This window comes from Lagenorhynchus albirostris, chromosome 14 (assembly GCF_949774975.1).
Source record: "Lagenorhynchus albirostris chromosome 14, mLagAlb1.1, whole genome shotgun sequence".
NCBI classification, from domain to species: Eukaryota; Metazoa; Chordata; class Mammalia; order Artiodactyla; family Delphinidae; genus Lagenorhynchus; species Lagenorhynchus albirostris.
Genome location: NC_083108.1, coordinates 15,370,822 through 15,392,518, shown reverse-complemented (window position 1 = coordinate 15,392,518; position 21,697 = coordinate 15,370,822). Strand labels below are relative to the sequence as shown.

The following is a 21,697-nucleotide window of genomic DNA, read 5'->3' as shown; positions in this document are numbered from 1 at the left end:
TCCAGGGGAGGTTTGGGAATATACTTTGCCAGCTGCTTCCTGTGTTTGCCGAGGAAAGGAAATCAAGAAGACCTGCAAGAACTGCAACTAGGACTAAATTATGGAAAATTAAGGAAAAACCGGGAGGAAGTTTTTAGCAAACGAGGAAAACTGTTGTTTTGCCCCTCCCTCATCCAAGAGATCTTTCAATCATGTGTTAGTCTCAACACGCTGGCAAGCTTGGCTGGCCCCTGACAAGGGCTTCTAATTCCCACAGACAGCACATTTACCTGCCTCTGTGACGCAGCAGGTCCCCTGCCCAAGGTTCTTCTTCCCCATGGCCAACAACCCGAGCAGGCAGCCTCTTCCAGCCTGAGCACCACCGTACACCGATTCAACCTGGATCACAGCCTAATGGCACCTGGCGGGCACCCGGTCACAGCCAGGGAATTCGGCACCTCTCCCTGAGGGTCAGTTACCTTTGTTTAACAAATAATCTATGGTTTACTAAGCAAGCTCACTCAATCGATCAGATAGCTTTAAAACGTCCTGGCCAACCGGGAGCCCGCTGTTCTAATGTGAACCAGGGCACTGCATTCACTTACTTTTTGTCTTGAAAATGGAATTTATTCCTACAGCGACAGTAATTTTCTTCTTCGAATAGGATAGTTATAGATAAGCGCGGTAGGAACCCTTAACTGTCACATCTTGAGTGTCAGTATGTGGCAGCTTATAGGACAGTCAATATGGGACTGTAATTTTTCTCCATCTTTTCTAATCTCCACTCCTTCTCTCCTTTCCTTAATCAAAGTTAGGAAACAAGGTTGGATAAGAGGACAGAATATTTTACATCTGTTAGCTCGACAAGGAAAAAGAATTATCCACCAAGATAAATATACATTGTCATCTCTCCCTTTTCACTGAAAATTTTGATTTAATTTGCCTTAATTTGATTTAACTTTGACACTGAGGTGTAATAGTCTATTTTGGACACGTATCTATTATTTTTAATAAGTAAACTCACATTTTCTTAGAACTCGCCTTGCCATTCCCCACTTTTTGATAGTCTGCCAAATTTTAAGACACTGTGAGAGTACCTGATTCAGAAATCAGAAGTCCCTGGGAAATAAGGAAGTCAAAGGAAAGTTCCACTCCAGATTCTCCAGAGGAAGCAAGTAAATCAATCATTTCCTCCCTCTTGTCTTTAGTATGTCTAGCCTGAAAATAGTGTTTGGGATAAGAGAAGTACGGAGGAGAAAGGAAAAGAGTTTAAAAAAAAGAAAAAAAGAACGTATCTTTTCTAGGTCTCCAGTGGTGTTCTGTTCTGTTCTCTGGATGATTTCACTGCAGGTGAACACTGCTCTTCCTTTGGCGTGAAGATGTCGGCGTGTGCTAAGGATAGAAGTCTCTGTGGGTTCCCAAGTCTCTTGTCTCAGTTCTTTTGGGGTTGTCATCTCCAGAGCCGAAGTCCATGGTCTCTGGAGAGCTGGAAAATTCCTGAGGTAACGGGAACTCCTCTGCTGAAGAGTCAGTCCGGTGCCCGAACACCTTTTCCTGCAGCTCGGTGATGTCGTTGCGAATGTCCGCCAGCATGAGCAACAGGAAGTCGAAAGAACCAGGGGGTCCCTGCGCAGGAGAGAGGTGTCAAAGCTAGACCACCACACACCCAACCCCTGGCCGACTGATGGCTTCCATGGGCTCTGGGGTCTGCTGTCCTGCTGTTGGCTGGCAACTACTTAAGTCAACTGTGTCGCAAAGGGACGAAACATAAGGACTACAACAGCCTGGGGGATTCTGCCTTCTATTCCTTCAGCTCCCGGATGAGCTATGGTGACACGCTGACCTCTCGTAGCTCTAGGCTCTATCAAATCCGGTAAAATGACAGAATATGAGAATAACCCTCCTAGGTTACTTTCCAAAGAACCCTGGAAGACACTTACGAAGGCAGAGAGTAGTGGTTAAGAGGCTGGGGTTCTGTTGCGTTTGAACCTCGGCTCTGCCACTTACTAGCCGTGTTGCCCTGGGCAAGTTACTTAATTGATTTGGGTTTCTGTTTCCCATCCATAAAACGGGGATAATAATAGTCCTAACTCTGTAGGGTTTCATAAGTGAGGGTTTAATGAGTTAATGCATGTACAGGGCATGTAGCATAACACATTTTTAAATGTTATCTTTTTAAAAATGAAATTATTAAAATGTCTATAAGGATGGTTGACTATAACGGCAATTTTTAAAAAAAATAAAATTTATTTATTTTTATTTTTGGCTGTGTTGGGTCTTTGTTGCCGCGTGTGGGCTTTTCTGTAGTTGTGGCGAGCGGGGGCTACACTTCATTGCGGTGCGTGGGCTTCTCATTGCGGTGGCTTCTCTTGTTGCGGAGCATGGACTCTAGGTGTGTGGGCTTCAGTAGTTGCGGCACGTGGGCTCAGTAGTTGTGGCTCACGGGCTCTAGAGTGCAGGCTCAGTAGTTGTGGCACCCGGGCTTAGTTGCTCCGTGGCATGTGGGATCTTCCTGGACCAGGGCTCGAACCCGTGTCCCCTGCATTGGCAGGCGGATTCTTAACCACTGCACCACCAGGGAAGCCCTATAACTGTAATTTAAACGAAGTTCAGTATATGATAAAGGCGTCCATTCCTCAATGACCAGGAAAGGTCCAAACGAAGGCTTCCTAATTCTTCTACTGACTGAACACCTTTTGTCATTATAAACTATTTACTAAGCCTTGATTTCTGTGAAGTGCTGTGTGGAACATGGGAAAATAATGTGTGAACATGAGTGTTCTGGGCTTCAATCTTTTTTTTTTTTTTTTTGGCGGTACGCGGGCCTCTCACTGTTGTGGCCTCTCCCGTTGCGGAGCACAGGCTCCGGACGAGCAGGCTCAGCGGCCATGGCTCACGGGCCCAGCCGCTCCGCGGCATGTGGGATCTTCCCGGACCGGGGCACGAACCCGTGTCCTCTGCATCGGCAGGCGGACTCTCAACCACTGCGCCACCAGGGAAGCCCTGGACTTCAACCTTTATCAGCCTCTGCAACCCCTGCTTTGAAGCCACCACCTTAGCAAGCAGCAGGACAGCAGCTCACGTAACTCTGCAAAGCACTCAGTGCTGTACGGAGAGCATTCTGACATCAGTGGATGATTGCCTGAGGTGTGGCAGTTCAGATGCCACCTGCATTGCACAGATTAGGGGATGGACACCCAGAGGTGGATGCTAAGTGACATGGCCGTGATCAGAGAGCTAACAGGTGGAAGAGTGGAGATGGCATCTCAGACCTCCTACCTCTAAGGTCAAGGATCTTTGTCTTTCTTCAGAAGTGACACTGACTTCTCCACAAGCAATGGGGTTGCTTGAATCATCTGTGCTTTTGGATACGATTAATTTTCACTTTTAATCTCCCAGACACTATACATCCAATCCAGCTAATTTTGTCTCAATGGTCCTGAGTAGCTGAGCACGTCTGAGCTTTCTGGAGGGGACGGTCATCCAACCTGCTGGGGTTCTAGTGGTGGCTAAATTCTTAAACGTTCAGAGTTATGACTTAACCCCGTAGATTTCTTTTCTAGCTCCTTCAGATGTTGTAAGACATACCTGGAAACAGACTCACGACACACTGGGGTTTTGAATCTTAAGAGAAGACATTCCAAGTAGAGATTAGCTATGATAATAGAAACGACAATAGGAAATGAATTTTCAAAAGTAAACCCCAACCAGCTGCTAAAGGCTTCTGTGATTCTTCTTCTAACCACGGAGTTCTCTGTGGGCAAGTTGAGCGACAGCTGGAAGGGACTGGCTGTTGCTCATAAGACCAACTTATAGGCTCCTCAGAGCTGCAGCCCTGAGCACACTGCACTGGGAAGCAGGACAGGTGGTGCTACTTACTGGAGACCCTCTGGGGCCAGGTGCTCCTCTTTCCCCCTAAGAACAGAAGGGTCAGGGTTAGCTTTCTGGACAACACGGATGCCACCACCCCAGTCTCTATTTAGATAACCCACCTCTACCATCTGCCTGCACAAAACAGAAAATATTTCCTACGGGAAACAAACGTTAAGCTTGAAGCTGCACACTGGGGATCGCTGGTTTGAACCGAGCTGCTTTGAGTCAAGTGCCTCTCATTTTGATTTCCCCCGAGGCCATACATTTTCCAACCAGATCTGACAGGAGGAAAGCTGCTATTTCCAGGCAGTGTGTGGAATAACTTAGAAGCCTCCAAAGTAACTCACACTGACTTCTGTATGAGGCAAGTGGCAGGCAGCCCTCAGAGCGGAACCACCCACTTGCACAGAATGGGACTTCTCCTGTTCTTGACTTAAACACCACAAAGAAATGGGAACACACACAAAACAGCCCCACAAGTAACACTGGCTAACGAGAAAAACCCACGCTACCATGACAGCAAGGAGGCTTGTTTAACATTTATAGGGTGATTTTTCTTAGAAGCGGTTTTGGTGGTTGTTTTTGTTATTACGGTTGTTCTGTATTTTAAGAAAATGGCTTTTTAGATTCTCCTCCCAGCTTTGGGGACAAAACATGTATCTCAACTTCGCCGCATGCAAAATGGGGACAACAAACTGTGCTTGAGTTTTACGTGATGCCTGCGCAGTAGGTGGAAACTGAGAAACCTAAGGCTTGTAAGGACCCCTCAGAAGACTTACCTTAGAACCATCTCTTCCTGGGGCACCTGGTGGGCCCTACAAGACAAAGGGACCTAGTTTAACAGAAGGAACACGCCTTCCCCAACTACACATGGGAGCTCTGATGAAATACTGACCACGGGGCCCCTCCGGCCTTGCTTAATGTGGGACAGATCAGGAGACGGTCCCATGGGTCCCATTGAGCCCCGCGGGCCGGGCTGCCCGGGGGGGCCTGGAATACCCGGGAAGCCTGGGCTCCCCTTTGGTCCTGGCGAGCCTGCAATCAAAGAACACCTCATTAGTCCACAGCCCGCGAGGAGGGCAAGGCTGACTGACGAGAGAGTCCAGGAGCCCCATTCAGCCACTTCTCTTCCCTCTCTGACCTTTGCTTTCTGACCTCTCCACTGAGATGTCCCATAGGCAGTCTGAACTTAACACGGCCAGAAATTGACCTCCCTATTCTTTTAAAAAAATGTTTATTGAAATACAGTTGGTTTACAATGTTGTGTTAGTTTCAGGTGTACAGCGAAGTGACTCAGACTTCCCCATTCTTTTCACGGACCTCCAGTCCCCCAGCCACTCAAGCCAGAAACCTGAGAGTCTTCCTACAGATTTCCCTGTTTCCACAAGCTCCTTATCCAATCAGTGACCAGTTCTGTGCATTTCACTTCTTTAACGGCTCACAACGATCTGCTCCTCTGCGCCCCCCATCACCGCAGGGCGGTGGTTAATGCAGCTGGGGAGTGTGAGTGTCCAGGTTTCAGCAGCAGGGGGACCTGCCTCTAAATCTTGGACAAGCTGCTTGACCTCTTTGAACCTTAGTTCCTCATCCTGTAAAGCAGGGCTAATAAAAATCTACCTTACAGAGCAGTTCTGAGCACTAAATGAGACTTCAGATACACATACACACCACTTGGTGTAGCACCTCACACACTGAGGCACTAAAATAAAAACCTATGTTAGCCCTTCCTTTTTTCTTTTTAAAAAAAAACATTTTCTAGAATCAATGATTTTTTTAATATATAAATTTATATATTTATTTTTGCTGTGTTGGGTCTTCGTTTCTGTGCGAGGGCTTTCTCTAGTTATGGCAAGCGGGGGCCCCTCTTCACTGCGGTGCGCGGGCCTCTCACTGTCGCAGCCTCTCTTGTTGCGGAGCACAGGCTCCAGACGCGCAGGCTCAGTGGCCATGGCTCACAGGCCCAGCCGCTCCGCGGCATGTGGGATCTTCCCGGACCAGGGCACGAACCCGTGTCCCCTGCATCGGCAGGCGGACTCTCAACCACTGCGCCACCAGGGAAGCCCTCCTTTTTTGTTAAAAAAAAAAAAATTATTTATTTTTTATTTTTGGCCGCGTTGGTCTTCGTTGCTGCACGCCAGCTTCCCCAAGTTGCAGTGAGCATGGCCTACTCTTCATTGTAGCCCTTCCTTTCATTTGCTTCAACTCTCGCCTCAGAGCGAGTCCCTCTGTTTCCCATCAGTCTTGTTCACCCCTCACCTGTTCTTCACACCTCTATACGAATATTATTTCTGAGCAAGTCTTACTGTGTAACCTTCCTACTTTCAACCGTTTGGGGCAAGAGCCTCAAGCCACTGACGTGGGGCAGCAAATCTCCTGCAGGACCCAGGGGGATGGCTATTACTATAAGAGGAGGGGCAGCAAACTCTCCGGCTCAAGATCTGCCACGGATACAAGCCAGAGTTGGGCTGCCACAGGTGGGGAGAAGACCTTACCCTAAAGCCTGGATGCCCAGCTCATGCTTAGTGCTGCAGCTGGACCAGGAGAACTGGAAAATCCTTGAGCTCCACAGCTCCACCTCGTGGTAGTAAGTCACAGCAGTCTCCCACTGGAGAACAGCAAGAACGTGGAGAGAGGAGCTCAGAGTGGCACAGCTCTGCAGGGGCTGCTGAAAGCTGAGAACCACTGAGAAACACCCACCAGCACCCTAGGCCCCCACTAACCATAGAGTAACAGTATCCTGCCATCGGAGGAATTTGAAAACTTGAAGACTGTGGAACACTAGAGGTAGAGACAGTGAGAACACACCCAAACCTGGCTCAGTTATTCATTAGACTGACCCAATTCTTCTTGCCAGCAGCCTGGATACCCATCTCCAGGAGTAATTATTTTGTCCCCCAGTCTCTACTGGTCCTCTCCGAATGGTATCTGGCATTCAGTCGAAAATTTTGAGGCACATTATAAAAAACCAAACAAAAACCAGCCCCCTCCCCGATTAAACAGCCCCCATTCAAGAGACAGAGCAATCAACAGAATCAGACTTAGAGGCGACCCAGATGTTAAGGTTATCATTCAGGGACTTTAAAATCACAGCGTATGCTCAAGGTGCTAGAGGAATAGACAGCTTGCCTGAACAGATGAGGGAATTTCAGGTCTCTTTTTGCTTTTGTCATCTGTGCTTTTGGTGTCATATCCAAGAAATCACTACCAAATCTAATGTCATGAAAGTTTTTGCCTGTTTTCTCCTAGGAGTTTTACAGTTTCAGGTCTTACATTTAGGTCTTTAATCCATTTTGTATATGGTGTAAAGCAAGAGCCTAACTTCATTCTTTTGCATGGGGAAGGATATTGTGTTTAACCCATTTTAGCCTGTCAACTTTATGAGGGCATGGGTTATATCTTAATCGTCAGCACACGCTCAGAGAGGCCCAGGTACAGAGAAGGCTGCTTAGTAAATGTGTCATGTCAAACGACTGCAATGAAGAGGCTGGGCTGACTGCTGTGCTATAATTATTCCTCAGCGATGCATTCCTTAGTGCTATAATGATTCCTCTCTTTCAAACGCACACAGTAATTACTTCTTGATCGTACGCGGCTCCTACAATCGGCAGAGCACAGTGATAGGACGGAATGGCTTTCAGGCACCAGAAAACAAAACAAAACAAAGACTTCAAACTTATCATGTTTGGGGGCGTCTTTTCTAGCTCACAAAATAATTGAGCCAACATAAAACACAGTCAATGTTCAATCCAAGTATGTCTCTCACCCCCTATTCTCAATGCTGGTTCCAGGTACATCCTGAAAGAGTTCATCTGGGAAGGGAACCAGATCCCTCTTATAACTCTGAATATAAATATAGTATTTTATTATATATTATATTATATAAAATATTATAATATTTTATATAATATAATAAATATATATTTATATATAATATATAATTTATAATAATATATAAAATATAATATATATATTATATATAATACAATATATTATATTATATAAAATATAAATATTTTACCTCTGATAGCACAAGGACAGGCCAGAGGTAATATCTCACCGTCATTTACACAGTCAATGAACTTCAGAGATCGCTATGTCAAGTGCCTTTAAAGTGTGGGGCTTTGACGTACAAACGTCAGCACCTTATAAAGGAAGAGTGGGAAGCACAGAACAGCAGCCACTCCCCCAACACCAAAGCCAAAGGGTTCCAGCCTAGTAGAGCTTCCGGTATTGGTGGCCCAGGCTGTGATTTATCACAGACTCCAGGACTGGAATTTTAGTTAAGGGTAAGAGAAATCTTATTATCTCTCTAGTTGCCCTAACACATCTCAACTGAGGGCATCACAAACTATGAGGCTAGAAGTAAGGAGAGAGAAGGAATAAGGATTGGAGGAGAAAGCAAGGGCATAGCCCATTGCCAAAGCCAGTCCTCAATCACTCCCTGCTCCAGCAAGGACCCTGGACAGCTCAAACCATGCTAGAAACCAGACGGCAGAACTGGAAAGGAAAGCTAGCGAGTCATTCGTTAAGTGAGAGAGTGGCAGGGACTTATATACACTACCAAATGTAAAATAGATCGCTAGTGGGAAGCAGCCGCCTAGCACAGGGAGATCAGCTGGGTGCTTTGTGACCACCTAGAGGGGTGGGATAGGGAGGGTGGGAGGGAGACGCAAGAGAGAGTAGATATGGGGATATATGTATATGTATAGCTGATGCACTTTGTTATAAAGCAGAAACTAACACACCATTGTAAAGCAATTATACTCCAATAAAGATGTTAAAAAAAAAGAAGAAGAAAGAAGCCAATGGCTCCCCTGTTCCTACTTTGTCCTTGTTGAAGTGACAGGTAGGCTGGCCTGGGGGGATGAACTTCCTCCAGGGAAGCAGAGCGAGAACATTCTCTTAGAGAAGGATGGAGAACACTGCAAACAATCAGTTTGTAAGGAGAGACCTAAGTCTACTTAGAAGCAGCAAGAGGCTGCCTGTGTGTGGCATCTGCTGGAGAAAACTCAACCATGACCCAGAGGCCAAAAGAGTGAACGAGAGGAGAAACCAAAGTCCTGGACCAGTTCTTGGTCTCTGTACAGACTGAGACCCAGGCCACCTGGGTTTCGATGGAAACCAGGAGATGAATATATAAGTGGAGAAGAAAACATACAGTTTGGGAAGCATTCTGAGCCTTTGCTTTTGCTGACCTTCCAGCCTAAAATCTGCCCGTGTCCTCTGTGCTTGGACCAATCCTACCTCTCGTGTTCTTCCAGGTCCAACTCAAACCCCAAGTCCCCTGACCACTGCAGGCTACAGTGATCTCTCTCTTCCTTAAGCTTCCACAGCAGGAAGTACCTGCATACTTTACTTGGGGGCAGGCAGGTACTGTTTTATTCTATTTGCTTTCACTTTATGTGTCTTGTCATCCTCGTTAGAATGTCAGGAGGTCATTCACAACACCTAGCACACTGCTAGGCGATGAACATGAGGGATAAGACATCCATGTCTTAGAGTCATTTGTTAACACTAATATAAAAAGTATTGATGTATCTATGGAGGGACTCCTAATAAAACAGAAAACACCCTGTTGTTATTTTTTAAAGTTCTCATTGCGTATTGCCTGACGGAATGATAGGAAATTTGGGATTTTCTTCAGGGTAACAAGGGTGAATCTCCAAAACAGTACGCGGAGGAAGCCAGACAGAAGGAATAGATTCCTTTCTATGAAGTTGTAGAACGGACAGAACTGCAGCAATACAAAGCAGGTCAGTGACTGCCTAGAGCTGAGGATGTAGATTGCCAAGGGCACAAGGGAACTTTCTGGGATGATGGAAATGTTCTACCCCTTGACGTAGACCAGATATAGGGTGGTGGTTAGGAAGTGCTTGATATAGGGTGTATGCATCTGTCAAAACTCGTCCAACTGTATCTTAAGTGTGTACAGTTTATTGTATAGAATTGTATCTCAAAGAGATTGACTTTTAAAGGAAAACAGAGAGATAAATATCAAAATAAATATCAATGTAAGTGTGTTCACAAATAACAGGGGAAGGAGGAGACAGGATTGGGGAAGAGTGGCAGTGAGGCTGGCCATAAGGTGTTAGCACCAGGCGATGAGCCCACAGGAGTTCATTACGCCATCCTACGTTCATATGTTAGTGTTAAAAATAGTTTTCATTTTGTTTCTCCGTAACTTAAGATGATCTTTATGAATCTTGTCCAAACCCAGGACAATGACTTTTTTCTCCCTGATTACTATCGGTTAGAAGGGTTTCTCAGGCTTGACCCAATTCCCCGAGGCCCTCTTGCCACATGGGCATGGAACTCCCTGGACCCCGGCTTCTGCTCCCATCCATGGGAGCTAAAAAACTCTGTCGCACCCCCCCCCCCCAACTAAACGTGAGCTCTCGGCAGGCCCTGGCTGGTGAGCCTATCGTCCTTTTATGCTATTTGCTTTCACTCTATGTTTTTATGCCCTTCTTTATACTCACCGGGGGGGCCCTGGCCCCCAGGCAGGCCAGGTGGTCCTGGAATGTAGGCATTTGAGGCCAGCACCTTGTCGCCAGTGATGTACTTGCCCAGGTCCGCAGCGCTGTTGGGTAGCAGGGCAATCTGCAAAGAGAAGAGGAAGCTGGGTCAGGAAGCACCGACGGCCCCGCTGCTGCCAGGGAATGCCCTGCGCCTGTGTGGTCTGCAGAGGCCACAGAGCCTTTCCTCGTGCATACGCCTTTCCCCGAGCCAGTCAGCGTGCAGACGGACGGTAGTTATCCTCCTTATAAACCCAGAGGCCTTCTAGTCAAAACAACTTGTACAAGAGCACTCCCCCGGTTGGTTAGTGGGTGAACCTGGATCAGTTCCAGCCTGCCTAGATATCATTAGACTCATCATCTTCATAATTAATACAATCCACCTGTTTCAGACTTTTATTAAGAACTCATGTCTCAAACATTTGAGAAACTACTACGTGCCAGGCCCTGTGCTTCGTTCTAAGGCGACAACAGTGACCAAGACATGGTCCCAGCTCTTACAGATCTCCGCCTTGAGAGCCAGGATGGAAAATATGACTTACAGGTCACGTGTACGCTCAGGTGTTTGGGAGACAGTGACTGTGATGGTTTTAAAATATGTCCACAGATTTTTGGACACTCCTCCCTTTAAAAGGTGGAGGCTAATTTTCTGCCCTCTGAGTGTGGGTTGTGCTTGGGGACTTGCTTCTAATGAATAGAAAATGACGAAAGTGACGGTGTGTAATTTCTGAGATAAAGTCATAAAAGGCACCGTGGCTCCCTGCCTCTCTCTCTCTCTCTCTCTCTCTCTCTGATTTCAGGAGCTCATTCTAGGGGAAGCCAGAGGGACCACACACGTGAATGACCTTTGCATTCCTTGAGGTCAGGAATCAGTGAGACCCTTGGTAAGAACTGCATGCTCTTAATGTCCATTTCCTCACTGATAACGCCCACCGTTAAGACGTGAGGATTACACAGGTAGTGTGTATCAGGTGCCCGGCACAGGACCTGAAATGTACTAAGTGCTTGATAAATGGTAGTTCTAGTCTCTTCCTTCCAGGAAGCTGATTCAGGGGTGTAAAATCCAGTGGAGACTGCGTTTTTGAGGCTCAGAGCTACCCCCAGAGGTTTCACTCGGGATCCTGGAGTCCCACAGAAACCAAGTATCACTGCGATTTTCTGAAGCAAGTTGCATTTGTCACCCACGTCCTCCTGGACGAGGCCCTGCTTGGGGACCCTCTGGCCAGAGGGCAATGCAAGTTACGAGAAGGTCCGTGGATATCTCATCCTTGCCCATGGAGCGCTCCGAGGCTCTACACCCATCTTCGGATCTGAGCTGCGGACAGAGTTTCCTACCACCTGTTAGTGATCAGAGGTGGCCAACTGCCACTGTGACAGAGTTGTGCTCTGTGGGTTCAGCATCAGCACAGAGTGCTAAATTAGAAATTGTGCAAGTTCTCCCTCTGAGGCTTATGTCAACTCCAAATTACTACAGCTTTTGGTGATAAGAAATATAGAATTGAATGTTGATTTGAAAAACCGTGGAGTTGGGGACTTCCCTGGTGGTGCAGTGTTTAAGAATCCGCCTGCCAATCAATGCAGGGGACACGGGTTTGATCCCTGGTCCGGGAAGATCCCACATGCCGCAGAGTAACTAAGCCTGTGTGCCACAACTACTGAGCCCACGTGCCACAACTACTGAGCCCGCATGCTGCAACTGCTGAAGCCCATGCGCCTAGAGCCTGTGCTCCGCAACAAGAGAAGTCACCGCAATGAGAAGCCTGTGCACCGCAACGAAGAGTAGAACCCCGCTCGCTGCAACTAGAGAACGTCAACGCAGCAGCAGCGAAGACCCAATGCAGCCAAAAATAAATAAATAAATAAAAATGAAGTGAAAAATTAAAAAAAGAAAGAAAAACCCTGGAGTTTTCTTTACTTTCCTACTTCACGGGCAAGTCAGCATTTCTCACCTCTCCTTTTCTTCCCCACGGATTTCCTCCTGCCCCAGGGAGACTAGACAGTCCCAGTTGAGTTCAACCACGCCACACGAATAACCCCTGGGGTCTCAGGGCACCTGGGTTGACAGTAACAGAGCAGGGAGGTGGAGTAAAAGATGATCGTGAGATCTTGAACCCCCCCAAGCCTAGGCCCGAGGAATTTATGGGGAAACTACAAAATCTACCTACTGAACTGCAGCTAAGAGACCAGTGTGTGAATGGCACTGGGAGGCTTGGGAAAGTTCTGCTGTCCAGGTGACCTTCTCTGGCTTCATAAAGTCCTCGGCCTCCTGCACTGGTGTCTGTTTCTGAGCATGGAGGTTTGGGAATGATTAGCATGACTATTTTGAAACATGACTCTAGAGGACATCCCTGCCCCAAGATCCCCTTCTCCTGCTGGGTGGCTGCTGGGTTTGGGGCCATCTTGAGCCAGATGTAGAAGCGATGATTTTTCTTAGTTACAGAGACAGATGTTCTCGCTAACAGAAGAAATCCAGTATGAACGAAAAGCGAACATCACAATAATACGTGGTCTGTATGTTGGCAAACGACTTGTACCTGCTACATCTGACGGAGAACAAATTCTTCCAGCTCTCTGCAAGGTGACTGCCCAAGTCCTGTATCCCATTAGCCCCTTAATGAAGTGCTTGCAATGTTTCTAAAAGGTGAAAGCGTGGGAAACCACGAGAGGGTTCTGGCGGTATCCCTGCAGCCTGGCATACAGAAGGGGCGGGGCCACGAGGCCTGAGGTGTTGCCCTGCTCCTCCTGTCCACCCCCCTCGCTCGCCTGCAGAGCACACGTCAGGCTCTCCTGGGTCAAGGCCTTTTCCCTGCTTCAGCTGCCCTAGGTGGCCTATTTGAGCCTAGGATGCTCCTCTGCCTGGAAATTCCTCCACAGTTTTTTTTTTCCTTTTCTTGGAGTTCTTACTGAAATCCATTCAGTTCACGGTGCAAGGATGCTCAGAGGGCAGGAAGCTCCAAGAAGCACCGACGCTCTCTTCCGAAGGGTCCCTCAGTGCTTTTGGAGCCCCTTGGCTAGTATGAAAATCCTCGGGTAAGGACAGCCTTGCAGGTCCATGAGCTAGAAGATTCCTGACCATCCAGTGTGTTCCAGATAAACAGTCTTCTTCCGCGCTTTGAGAAGACCCAGTGTTCCCCGAAAGATGCAAGGAAACACACTCAATTCCCCTATGATCATCGTTTAGAATTCAGTAGGGAAAACGATAAGAATCACAACCTTGCGCAATCTGAAAGCCAGCTTTGCACAATTTCAGGTCAGGGTTCATGGTTCAATGTCACTGCCAGGACCCAGCTACGTCCCAGGGGTTTATTTACAATGGTGCTGGCGTCACTGTGTCACAGCGAGAGGCCACTCCAATCTGTGACTGCATGCCTGGGTCCTGGGGTGGAACGGGGGTGAATCCCTGAGTGAGGAGAATTTAGAAGCGAAACTACTCTAACTAGAGGACAGAGGGTCAACACTGGCCCTTGAAGGCTGGTTCAATTTTATTATCTGCTTCCAAGAGAAAAACTAAATTGTGAATTTTATCTGTGGGTTTTGGCCTTAGGCAGATCTATGTTTAAATCTCAGCCCTGCCATGTTCTACCTGTGGGATCTATAGAACTGATTATCTCAACCATATAATGATGATCGTAATATCCACCTAAGAAGGGCTGCTGGGAGGATGAAAGTGACGATGTCCTGAACGTGCCTGGCCCAGCGCCCAGACTAGTAACCGCCAGCAGCCAGGACCGTGGACACAGTGCAAATGCTCTTCGGGGTGGGACGGGGTCAGGGGTTGAGGGGATGCTCCTGGCTCTGTTTCTAAATAGCGGGATGACTTTGGGTAAGTCCCTTCACCCTTCCAGGTTCTCACCTTCATGCTTATAAAACGAGAGGTTTGGGCCAGACGAACAAGTCTTTGGATGTAAAATTCCGTAAGCAAGCTGGGAGGATGAGACCGGCACGTGGAGGGACTTCAGAGATTAGTCCCCACCCACCCTGGGCCCTCTCCAGCTCTCTTCGCTCCCTTGTAAAAGTCAGGAGGTGACCCAGTAAACGCCGACCTCAGCTTCCTGGCTGACCTCCTGCTGGGTGATTACATCCCGCTTCCCGCCAGTTCCTCTGTGTGTCAGCAGGATGAGAGGAATGTAAAGGCACTGGCGTTTTAGAGGCGGCCCTCCAGAAATCCTGGCTTGACCGTCTACCCAAACACAGCAGATGACAGGCTTGAGGGGTGCAGGTGTTTGGGAAGAAGTCTGCGTGAAGAGTCTGCATTTCTCCTCGATTCCAGTCAATGGAATTATGAATATCATTATCTCGTATTAGCCTTCGTAATAAAAATACCTACCTCACGGGGCTGTTGGGACGAATCAGATGCTGCCTGTAAAGCACTTTATTAGGACATATAATTCATGTTTATTATTTATTCGGTACACATTTACAGAGCTCTTTCTAGGTGGCAGGGACTATTCTAAGTCCTTTACAAATATTAACTCATTTGATCATCATGAAAACCCTACGTAGTATGTATCACTGTTATCCACTTTCTCTAGAACTGAGGCACAGAGAGGTTAAGTAACTTACCCAGGGTCACACAGCCAGGAAGTAATGGGGCTAGGACTTAAACTTAGCCAGTCTGGTTCTGGAATCTGTGGTCCTCACCACAACACCCAGCTGCCTCTCTTAATATTACTCATGATACTTGGCAAAGCAATCTACAGTTACTTTCATATAGAATAGTCTTCCCAGCCATCCTGAGAAGACCCATTTTACAGAGCAACTAGATCAAGGTAGCAGAGGAAACCATGAACCATTGAGAAGCCATCTATTTGCCCAGCACTAAAGGCAGCACTGAAGCGAACAAACGCAGCCGTCAGGTTGCACATCTGCTCACACTTCTGAAATCGCATTGACCTCTAACTCCTGAAGCCTCCGCTGCCTGCCCCACTCCACTCGGCCATTGTGTTAACTCCACTGTGGGCTTGGTTTCCCAGCTAAGACAGGAAGCTTCTTTAAGGCAGGCCTTTATTCTGTCTGTTCTCGTCATTCATCATCTCCCAGCCCATCACAGGCCAGAGCGGGTGCTCAACAAACACTCTCACTTCCTCAACTGCTCCGCAGCAGCGCTGCTCTCAACTCAGATCACCCCTGCTGCAGGAACACAGGGACCTGTTAAAAACTTGCTCCTTGCATTGTGTATATATACACCACATCTTCCTTACACATTCGTCTGTTGATGGACACTTAGGTTGCTTCCACTGGCTATTGTAAATAATGCTGCTATGAACACTGGGGTGCATACATCTTTTTGAATTAGCATTTTTGTTTTCTTTGGATATATAAAAAAGAATGAAATTTTGCCATTTGCAACAACATGGATAGACTTGGAAGGCATTATGCTAAGTAAAGTAAGTCAGAGAAAGACAAATGTGTTATCATTTGTATGTGAAATCTAAAACGTAAAACAAATGAATGAATATAATAAAATGGAGACAAACTCCCAGATACGGAGAACAAACTAGCGGTTAACACTGGGGAAAGGGAAGGGGGGGAGGGACAGAATCGGGGTAGGGGATTAAGACGTACAAACTACTATGTATAAAATAAGTAAGCTGCAAGGAAATATTGCACAGCACAGGGAATACAGCCAATATTTCATAATAATTTAAAATGCAGTATAAACTATAAAAATATTGAATCACTAGGTTGAACACCTGAAACCAATATAACACTGTAAATCAACTATATTTCAATAAAAAAGTCATACCTGAAAAAAAAATTTCTTCATACCAGTAAAAAATAAAAAAATATATAAATTAATTAAAAACTGGCTCCTTGGGACTTCTCTGGTGGCGCAGTGGTTAAGAATCCGCCTGCCAATTCAGGGGGACATGGGTTCGATCCCTGGTCCTGGAAGATCCCAAATGCTGTGGAGCAACTAAGCCCGTGCGCCATAACTACAGAGCCTGTACTCTAGAGCTCGCGAGCCACAACTACGGGAGCCCGTGTGCCACAACTACTGAAGCCCGTGTGCCTATAGCCCGTGCTCTGCACCAAGAGAAGCCACTGCAATGAGAAGCCCGCGCACGACAACGAAGAGTAGCCCCCGCTCGCCGCAACTAGAGAAAGCCCGCGCACAGCAACGAAGACCCAATGCAACGGAAAATAAATTTTAAAAATAAATAAATAAATTCATTTTAAAAAAAAAAACCTGGCTCTTTAGCTCAGATTTTTCTTCAGTGTTCTGATGGGACAGAGACCCCTCTCTGCAAGTCAAATGACGGGTATTTTATCTATACCCCAAACTCTCTTTTTAGCTAAATCACCTGTTTGTTTTTTTCCTTCCCAAAACACAGAAGAAATTGTAGAGGTGAAGGCACTGGGATCTGCACATCATTTCAAAAAAACTTTTTCACTGGAAAATAAAGGCACAGAATCTGGAAACCCCACAAAACAAATCTATATCTTAGCAAATTATTATAAGGCAAACACCCTTTTATTGAACACCTAAGTCAAAAATCAGAAATTTGTCAGGGACTTCCCTGGTGGTCCAGTGGTTAAGACTCTGCGCTTCCACTGCAGGGGGCATAGGTTCGATCCCTGGTGGGGGAACTAAGATCCCACATGCAGTGCAGCCAAAAAAAAAAAAATCAGAACTTTGTCTACATGCTTTGACCCAATCACAGCCTTCTCCCTCCCTCCCCGCAAAGTAACTACTATTCTGACTTTAATCACTTCCTGTGTTTTAAAAAAATAATTTATCAAACCCAACTGTGCAGGCCCAGACACTATGGTCTAGTCTTGCCCACTTGAAAAAACAATACGTCTTTTAAGCTGCTTTTAACCTGCAGGTCGCTGCTCCACTTTTCTTAGAATCTATCCACTGAAGAACACAGGGCATTGGCCCTGTAGAGTTTCACACGGTTGGGATTTTGCTGACTGTACACTCATGGTGTTGTTCAACATGTCTGCATACCATTTTATACTATGGGGCTGGCCACGGTCCAGGACACCCGGTAATCTACTTCTGAGCCAATGTTTTATTTGGGCAGCTGTCCCATGTTCTTTTTTGAACAGAACAGATGGCATCAGCAGTAGTGAGAGGAAGTTAAAAATCAACGGACAAGCCCCACACCAGCACAGGAGCAGCAGTGAGGAGACCTAGGGTTTAGGGTCTGGCCTGCGTCTTGGGCTGACACCACATCTCTCTGCCAATATCGGCATCACGGTGAGAATTAAATGGGGTCCTGGATATAAAACGGCTTTATCAACTGCAGAATGTGACATGTTCTACTAAGCGCCTTTAAAAATGCATTGTTTCTCGTGACGTTCCTTGAATGCCAGCTTTAGCTCAGACTTGACACAATGCACTTGTAGGAGAAATCGGTCTAAGGTGGATCAATTCCAGGCCAACCCCAGTGCAGGACAGTTACTGGAGTACTAACAAGTATTATTGGATCTGTGTGTAGCTCTGCCGCAAGGGCTTTAAGGGTAACATAAAATTTTCAACTTCTTCGTAACATTTCTTCTTTCATGGATTGTAAAACACTGCGGGGAGGTTAAGGGAAAGCCAGATGTTGAATTAGCAACTGAATTTCTCAACTAGTGAGACTTAGCGTCACTGACCCTAAAGAACATTCAGGCTGGAAGGAGCTTCCCCATAGCTCTTGGATTACTGACTCTCAGAGAAGAAAACGGAGGGTAGCCTTAGGCCTTGAGACATTCATCAGCTGCCTCCCCGCGGCCCGAATCCTCTGGCCCATGAAATGCAAACTTCTTCCACGAACGCTTTTTCAGACTCGCTCAGTAAATACTAATATCAATCCAAGTCCAACGTGAGGATATCTGTGTGGGATGTATTACTGATAACTCTGAATTTATATTGATATACTTGCAAGGTTTTCTGCCTGGTCTCTCTATTGGATCACAAGCTATTTGGAATCTGTACATCATACACATATATGCCTCTGCTAAAGTTGCTAGATCTTCACCACCAACGTACCAAAGGCCCGCAAAGCCATTTATCTTCTCAGCCTACTGACCTGCCTGTTCCACTGGAAGCTGTGGATCTCATTAGGGGCTGCCTGTGTGTTTGTTGAACACGTGAAAAGCAATACTGTCTAATCTTACCCTGCTGCCCTTTACAATAACTAGATGTCAAAGTTAAACAGATTAGATACACCTCTTTGATGTACTAAGAGCCTTGAGGGGAAGCAATTAAACAAACAAACCAGCAAGTTTACGTTTTACAAGCGTAAGAGCAGTTTCTGAGTTGCCGACAGACTGGTGAATTCACTGACCTCAGGTATGATAAACACCATTGACCCGGGCACCGGACAGTTGCTTAAGCTTTCAGGGCACTAAGCGCATCCCAGGGGCATTACTCACGGCACAGCAATGTTACCAGAAAAATGATGCTGTCAGGCATGCGTGGGAGCCTGACAAAGAGAGTCAGTCCTCACCCTTGGTGACACCGGGTATCTGAGCAGCTGCTTTCTGAGGTGTGTGGAGCCCAGAAAGCACAGGTCGTAACTTTTAAATGTGAAAAATAAAGCTGCTACAGAAATGCATCACCAGTGATGAACGTTTATAGAGAAGATGTTCTCTGTTGATAAAACATCGGTAAATGATTCTACCGTATTCTATTTAGAACTGTGTAAGGGTCACGTGTCTGGATGTTCATGTCCCAAAAAGTCACGCGAGTCGTTCCTCACCCTCTGCTTCACCACGTGCCCCTTACCTAGTGGTCTATTTTACTAGTCACCTGGTCAATCCCCTGCCTTCATTGTTCTGTTGAGCTATAGATAATGAGCTCCAAAGGTGGGTGGGCGAAGCGCCCCAGGCCAAACCTAGTTGGCAGCAAGCTCACAGAATACCCAAGGAGGCTGTGGATGGCATTTTCTTATTGTTTTCAGATGTTCCTCCACTTTGCCTCCACCAGGCCTTCCTTTCATCTTACGCGACCGTTTCTAACACGCCTGGCACGTACCTTCTGCTTCAGCTGCAGCACCGTCTGCTTCATCTGGTGAAACTCCTTGCACGTGGCACAGCAGGTGCCGGCTCTCACCGCGTTCTCCACCTTCTCATTGTGCCCTGAGAGAGAAGATGGGCTGGGGTCTGCCTGGGAGGCTGGGGGACATCCAGACCCAGGGAGACCGTGTCAAGAAGGGCAGTTCCAGGCGGACTGGTTGATGCTGAAACGTGCGAGGGATGTGGGCTGGCGATTTTACAGTTCTTGGGTCGCTGACAGCATGCCCGGGGCAGCGGGGGCACGGGGAGGGGCTCCCCCGCTACACTCTGGGCTCAGCTGTTTCCACTTAGGCATCCTAGCACCTTCCTCTTTCATTGTGAAAAAGTCAACAGTGGCCCTTTTACCATGAGGCAGGCTCTATCAACCTGACATGACTTACACTCCCCTCCAAGGGCCAACGTTCACACACCGTAAATTATCCCCCAAGCCCAGGCAATGGGACTCGGGTGCAGCGCTCACGAAGCTGGTTTTTATCACCTCTGATAATCCAGCTGTTCAAAGGGAGCCCGGCCAGGCCAGGCAGGGTCACAGACCGGGGCTGGGCACTGACCTCCGAGGAGATGTAAAGCCAGAAGGAAGATGCTCCAGGCACCTTGGACAAGCCCGTCCAGGGCCATAATGGGACAGGCACAGGGCAGGGTCCCAGTGCAACCTTGTGGCGCATCAGGAGCTCCGTGGGCTTTGTGTAAAATCATATTTCTCTAAGGCATAGGTGAGTTAAATGGTGACACGGCCCAGTATCCTCATAGCCCCCGTCCTACTGGCACCTGAACAGGCCACACAAGCCTGTGCTGGGGACACTAGACACCTGAGGTCATTTGCTATAGAAGGGCAGGTGCAGACTCCCATAGGCCTTTGTAAAAGATGGTAGCTGTGCAATATGGGCCCAGAGGAAGTGACAGGGGGAAGGTGACAGTTTTGGTCAGGGTGGAGGCAGGACAGTCTGACACCCAGGCAAGTGTCAACTCTCCTACCTTTGAGGCCCTTTGGTGTTGGGCCAGGTGTCCTGTTGGTGTGACACGTATAACACTAGGATCTGGAAAGTAGCTAGGGACAGTCAAGTGACATGTCTCTCCAGGTCATTTCTTCTGCTTCTGGGCCCACGTCCTTTTTTTTTTTTTGGACCGCGCTGCACGGCATGGGGGACTTTAGCTTGCCGACCAGGGGTCGAACCCACTGGACCGCCAGGTAAGTTCCAGGGCCCACGTGCTTTTCTTCTTCCCGTCCTCTCTTCTGGGAAGCCTTCTCTGCCGTCTCCACTTGTGGATTCCTATGAGCTACCAAGACCCAATTCACGGGTTGCCTGAGACACCCCTCCCCATACACAGAGACAGCCCTGTCCTCTGCAGTCAGGCAGCCTTTACCACGCAGCCTACTCAGATGGTGGGGATCCCGGGCTTCCCTACAGAGGAGCTTCTCGTGCATGTGCCACAGGGGGCGCTGCCCAGGAACTGGAGCTGCTTCTTGGTACCTCACACAGTGGATGCTCAGTTAGCGAAATGCAACATTACAGGGTGAACTGTGTCCCCCCCCGCTCCCCAACCAAGTGCACGTGATGAAGTCCTAACCCTTCAGTGCCTCAGAATGTGGCCTCATTTGGAAATAGGGGTCCTGCAGATGTAATTCGTTAAGTTGAAGTCAGACTGCTGTAGGGTGGGCCCGTAATCCAATATGACTGATGTTCTTATAAAAAAGAGAAATCTGGACACAGCAGGGAGAAACCATGTAAAGATGCAGGTAGAGGTCAGGGTGAGGCAGCAGGAGCAAAGGAATGACAAAGAATTGTTGGCGAAACAGCAGGCGCTGGAGGAGAGGCCTGGAACGTTCTCCTTCACAGTCCTCGGAAGGCGGCAACCCCGCTGACACCTTGATCTCAGACACGTAGCCTCACACCTCTGTCCTTTAAGCCGCCCAGATGGTGGCACGGTGGTTACGGCAGGCCTAGGGCACGGGTACATGGGAGGAGGAAGTGGGCATCGGGAGAGCCTCACGCTCAGGTGATCCCTCCTCATGCAGCCCCAGCTGCCTCTCCAAGGGGGTCTGTGCCTGCCTGGTGGTCTACACGGTGACCGGTATTTCTGCTCTTTGGGAGGTGAGGGCACCCAGAGGCAACCTGGCAGTCGAGATCTCAGACTCCTTCCCTGCAGCACGGGGTGGTGGTAGGGGGCCCACTGGCCCTAGCCCTCCCCGCAGCCGGTGGGAGGTCTGAGGCCTGGTGTGCGCACACGCTAGGAACACGCTTCTCAAGCCAGCAGGCTGAGGTGGGCGAGGCAGTGCTGTCTGGTTGCGTTGCCATAAGCAACACCGCGATTCCCGAATA

The 21,697-nt window shown here is 47.8% G+C and overlaps 1 protein-coding gene across 2 annotated transcripts in view; it reads right to left on the bottom strand.

Moving 5' to 3' along the window:
* Positions 1–929: 929 nt before the first annotated feature.
* Positions 930–21,697, bottom strand: part of CCBE1 (collagen and calcium binding EGF domains 1) — a 233,224-nt gene continuing 212,456 nt past the window's right edge. For both annotated transcript variants that reach the window (XM_060120867.1, XM_060120868.1), the window contains 6 exons: positions 19,336–19,439; positions 10,332–10,452; positions 4,748–4,887; positions 4,632–4,667; positions 3,859–3,894; positions 930–1,605 (listed from right to left, as the gene is read on the bottom strand). In XM_060120867.1, the coding sequence (XP_059976850.1) occupies positions 1,372–1,605; positions 3,859–3,894; positions 4,632–4,667; positions 4,748–4,887; positions 10,332–10,452; positions 19,336–19,439 (671 nt within the window). In that variant the 3' untranslated portion in view covers positions 930–1,371. The remainder of the gene's footprint in view (positions 1,606–3,858; positions 3,895–4,631; positions 4,668–4,747; positions 4,888–10,331; positions 10,453–19,335; positions 19,440–21,697) is intronic.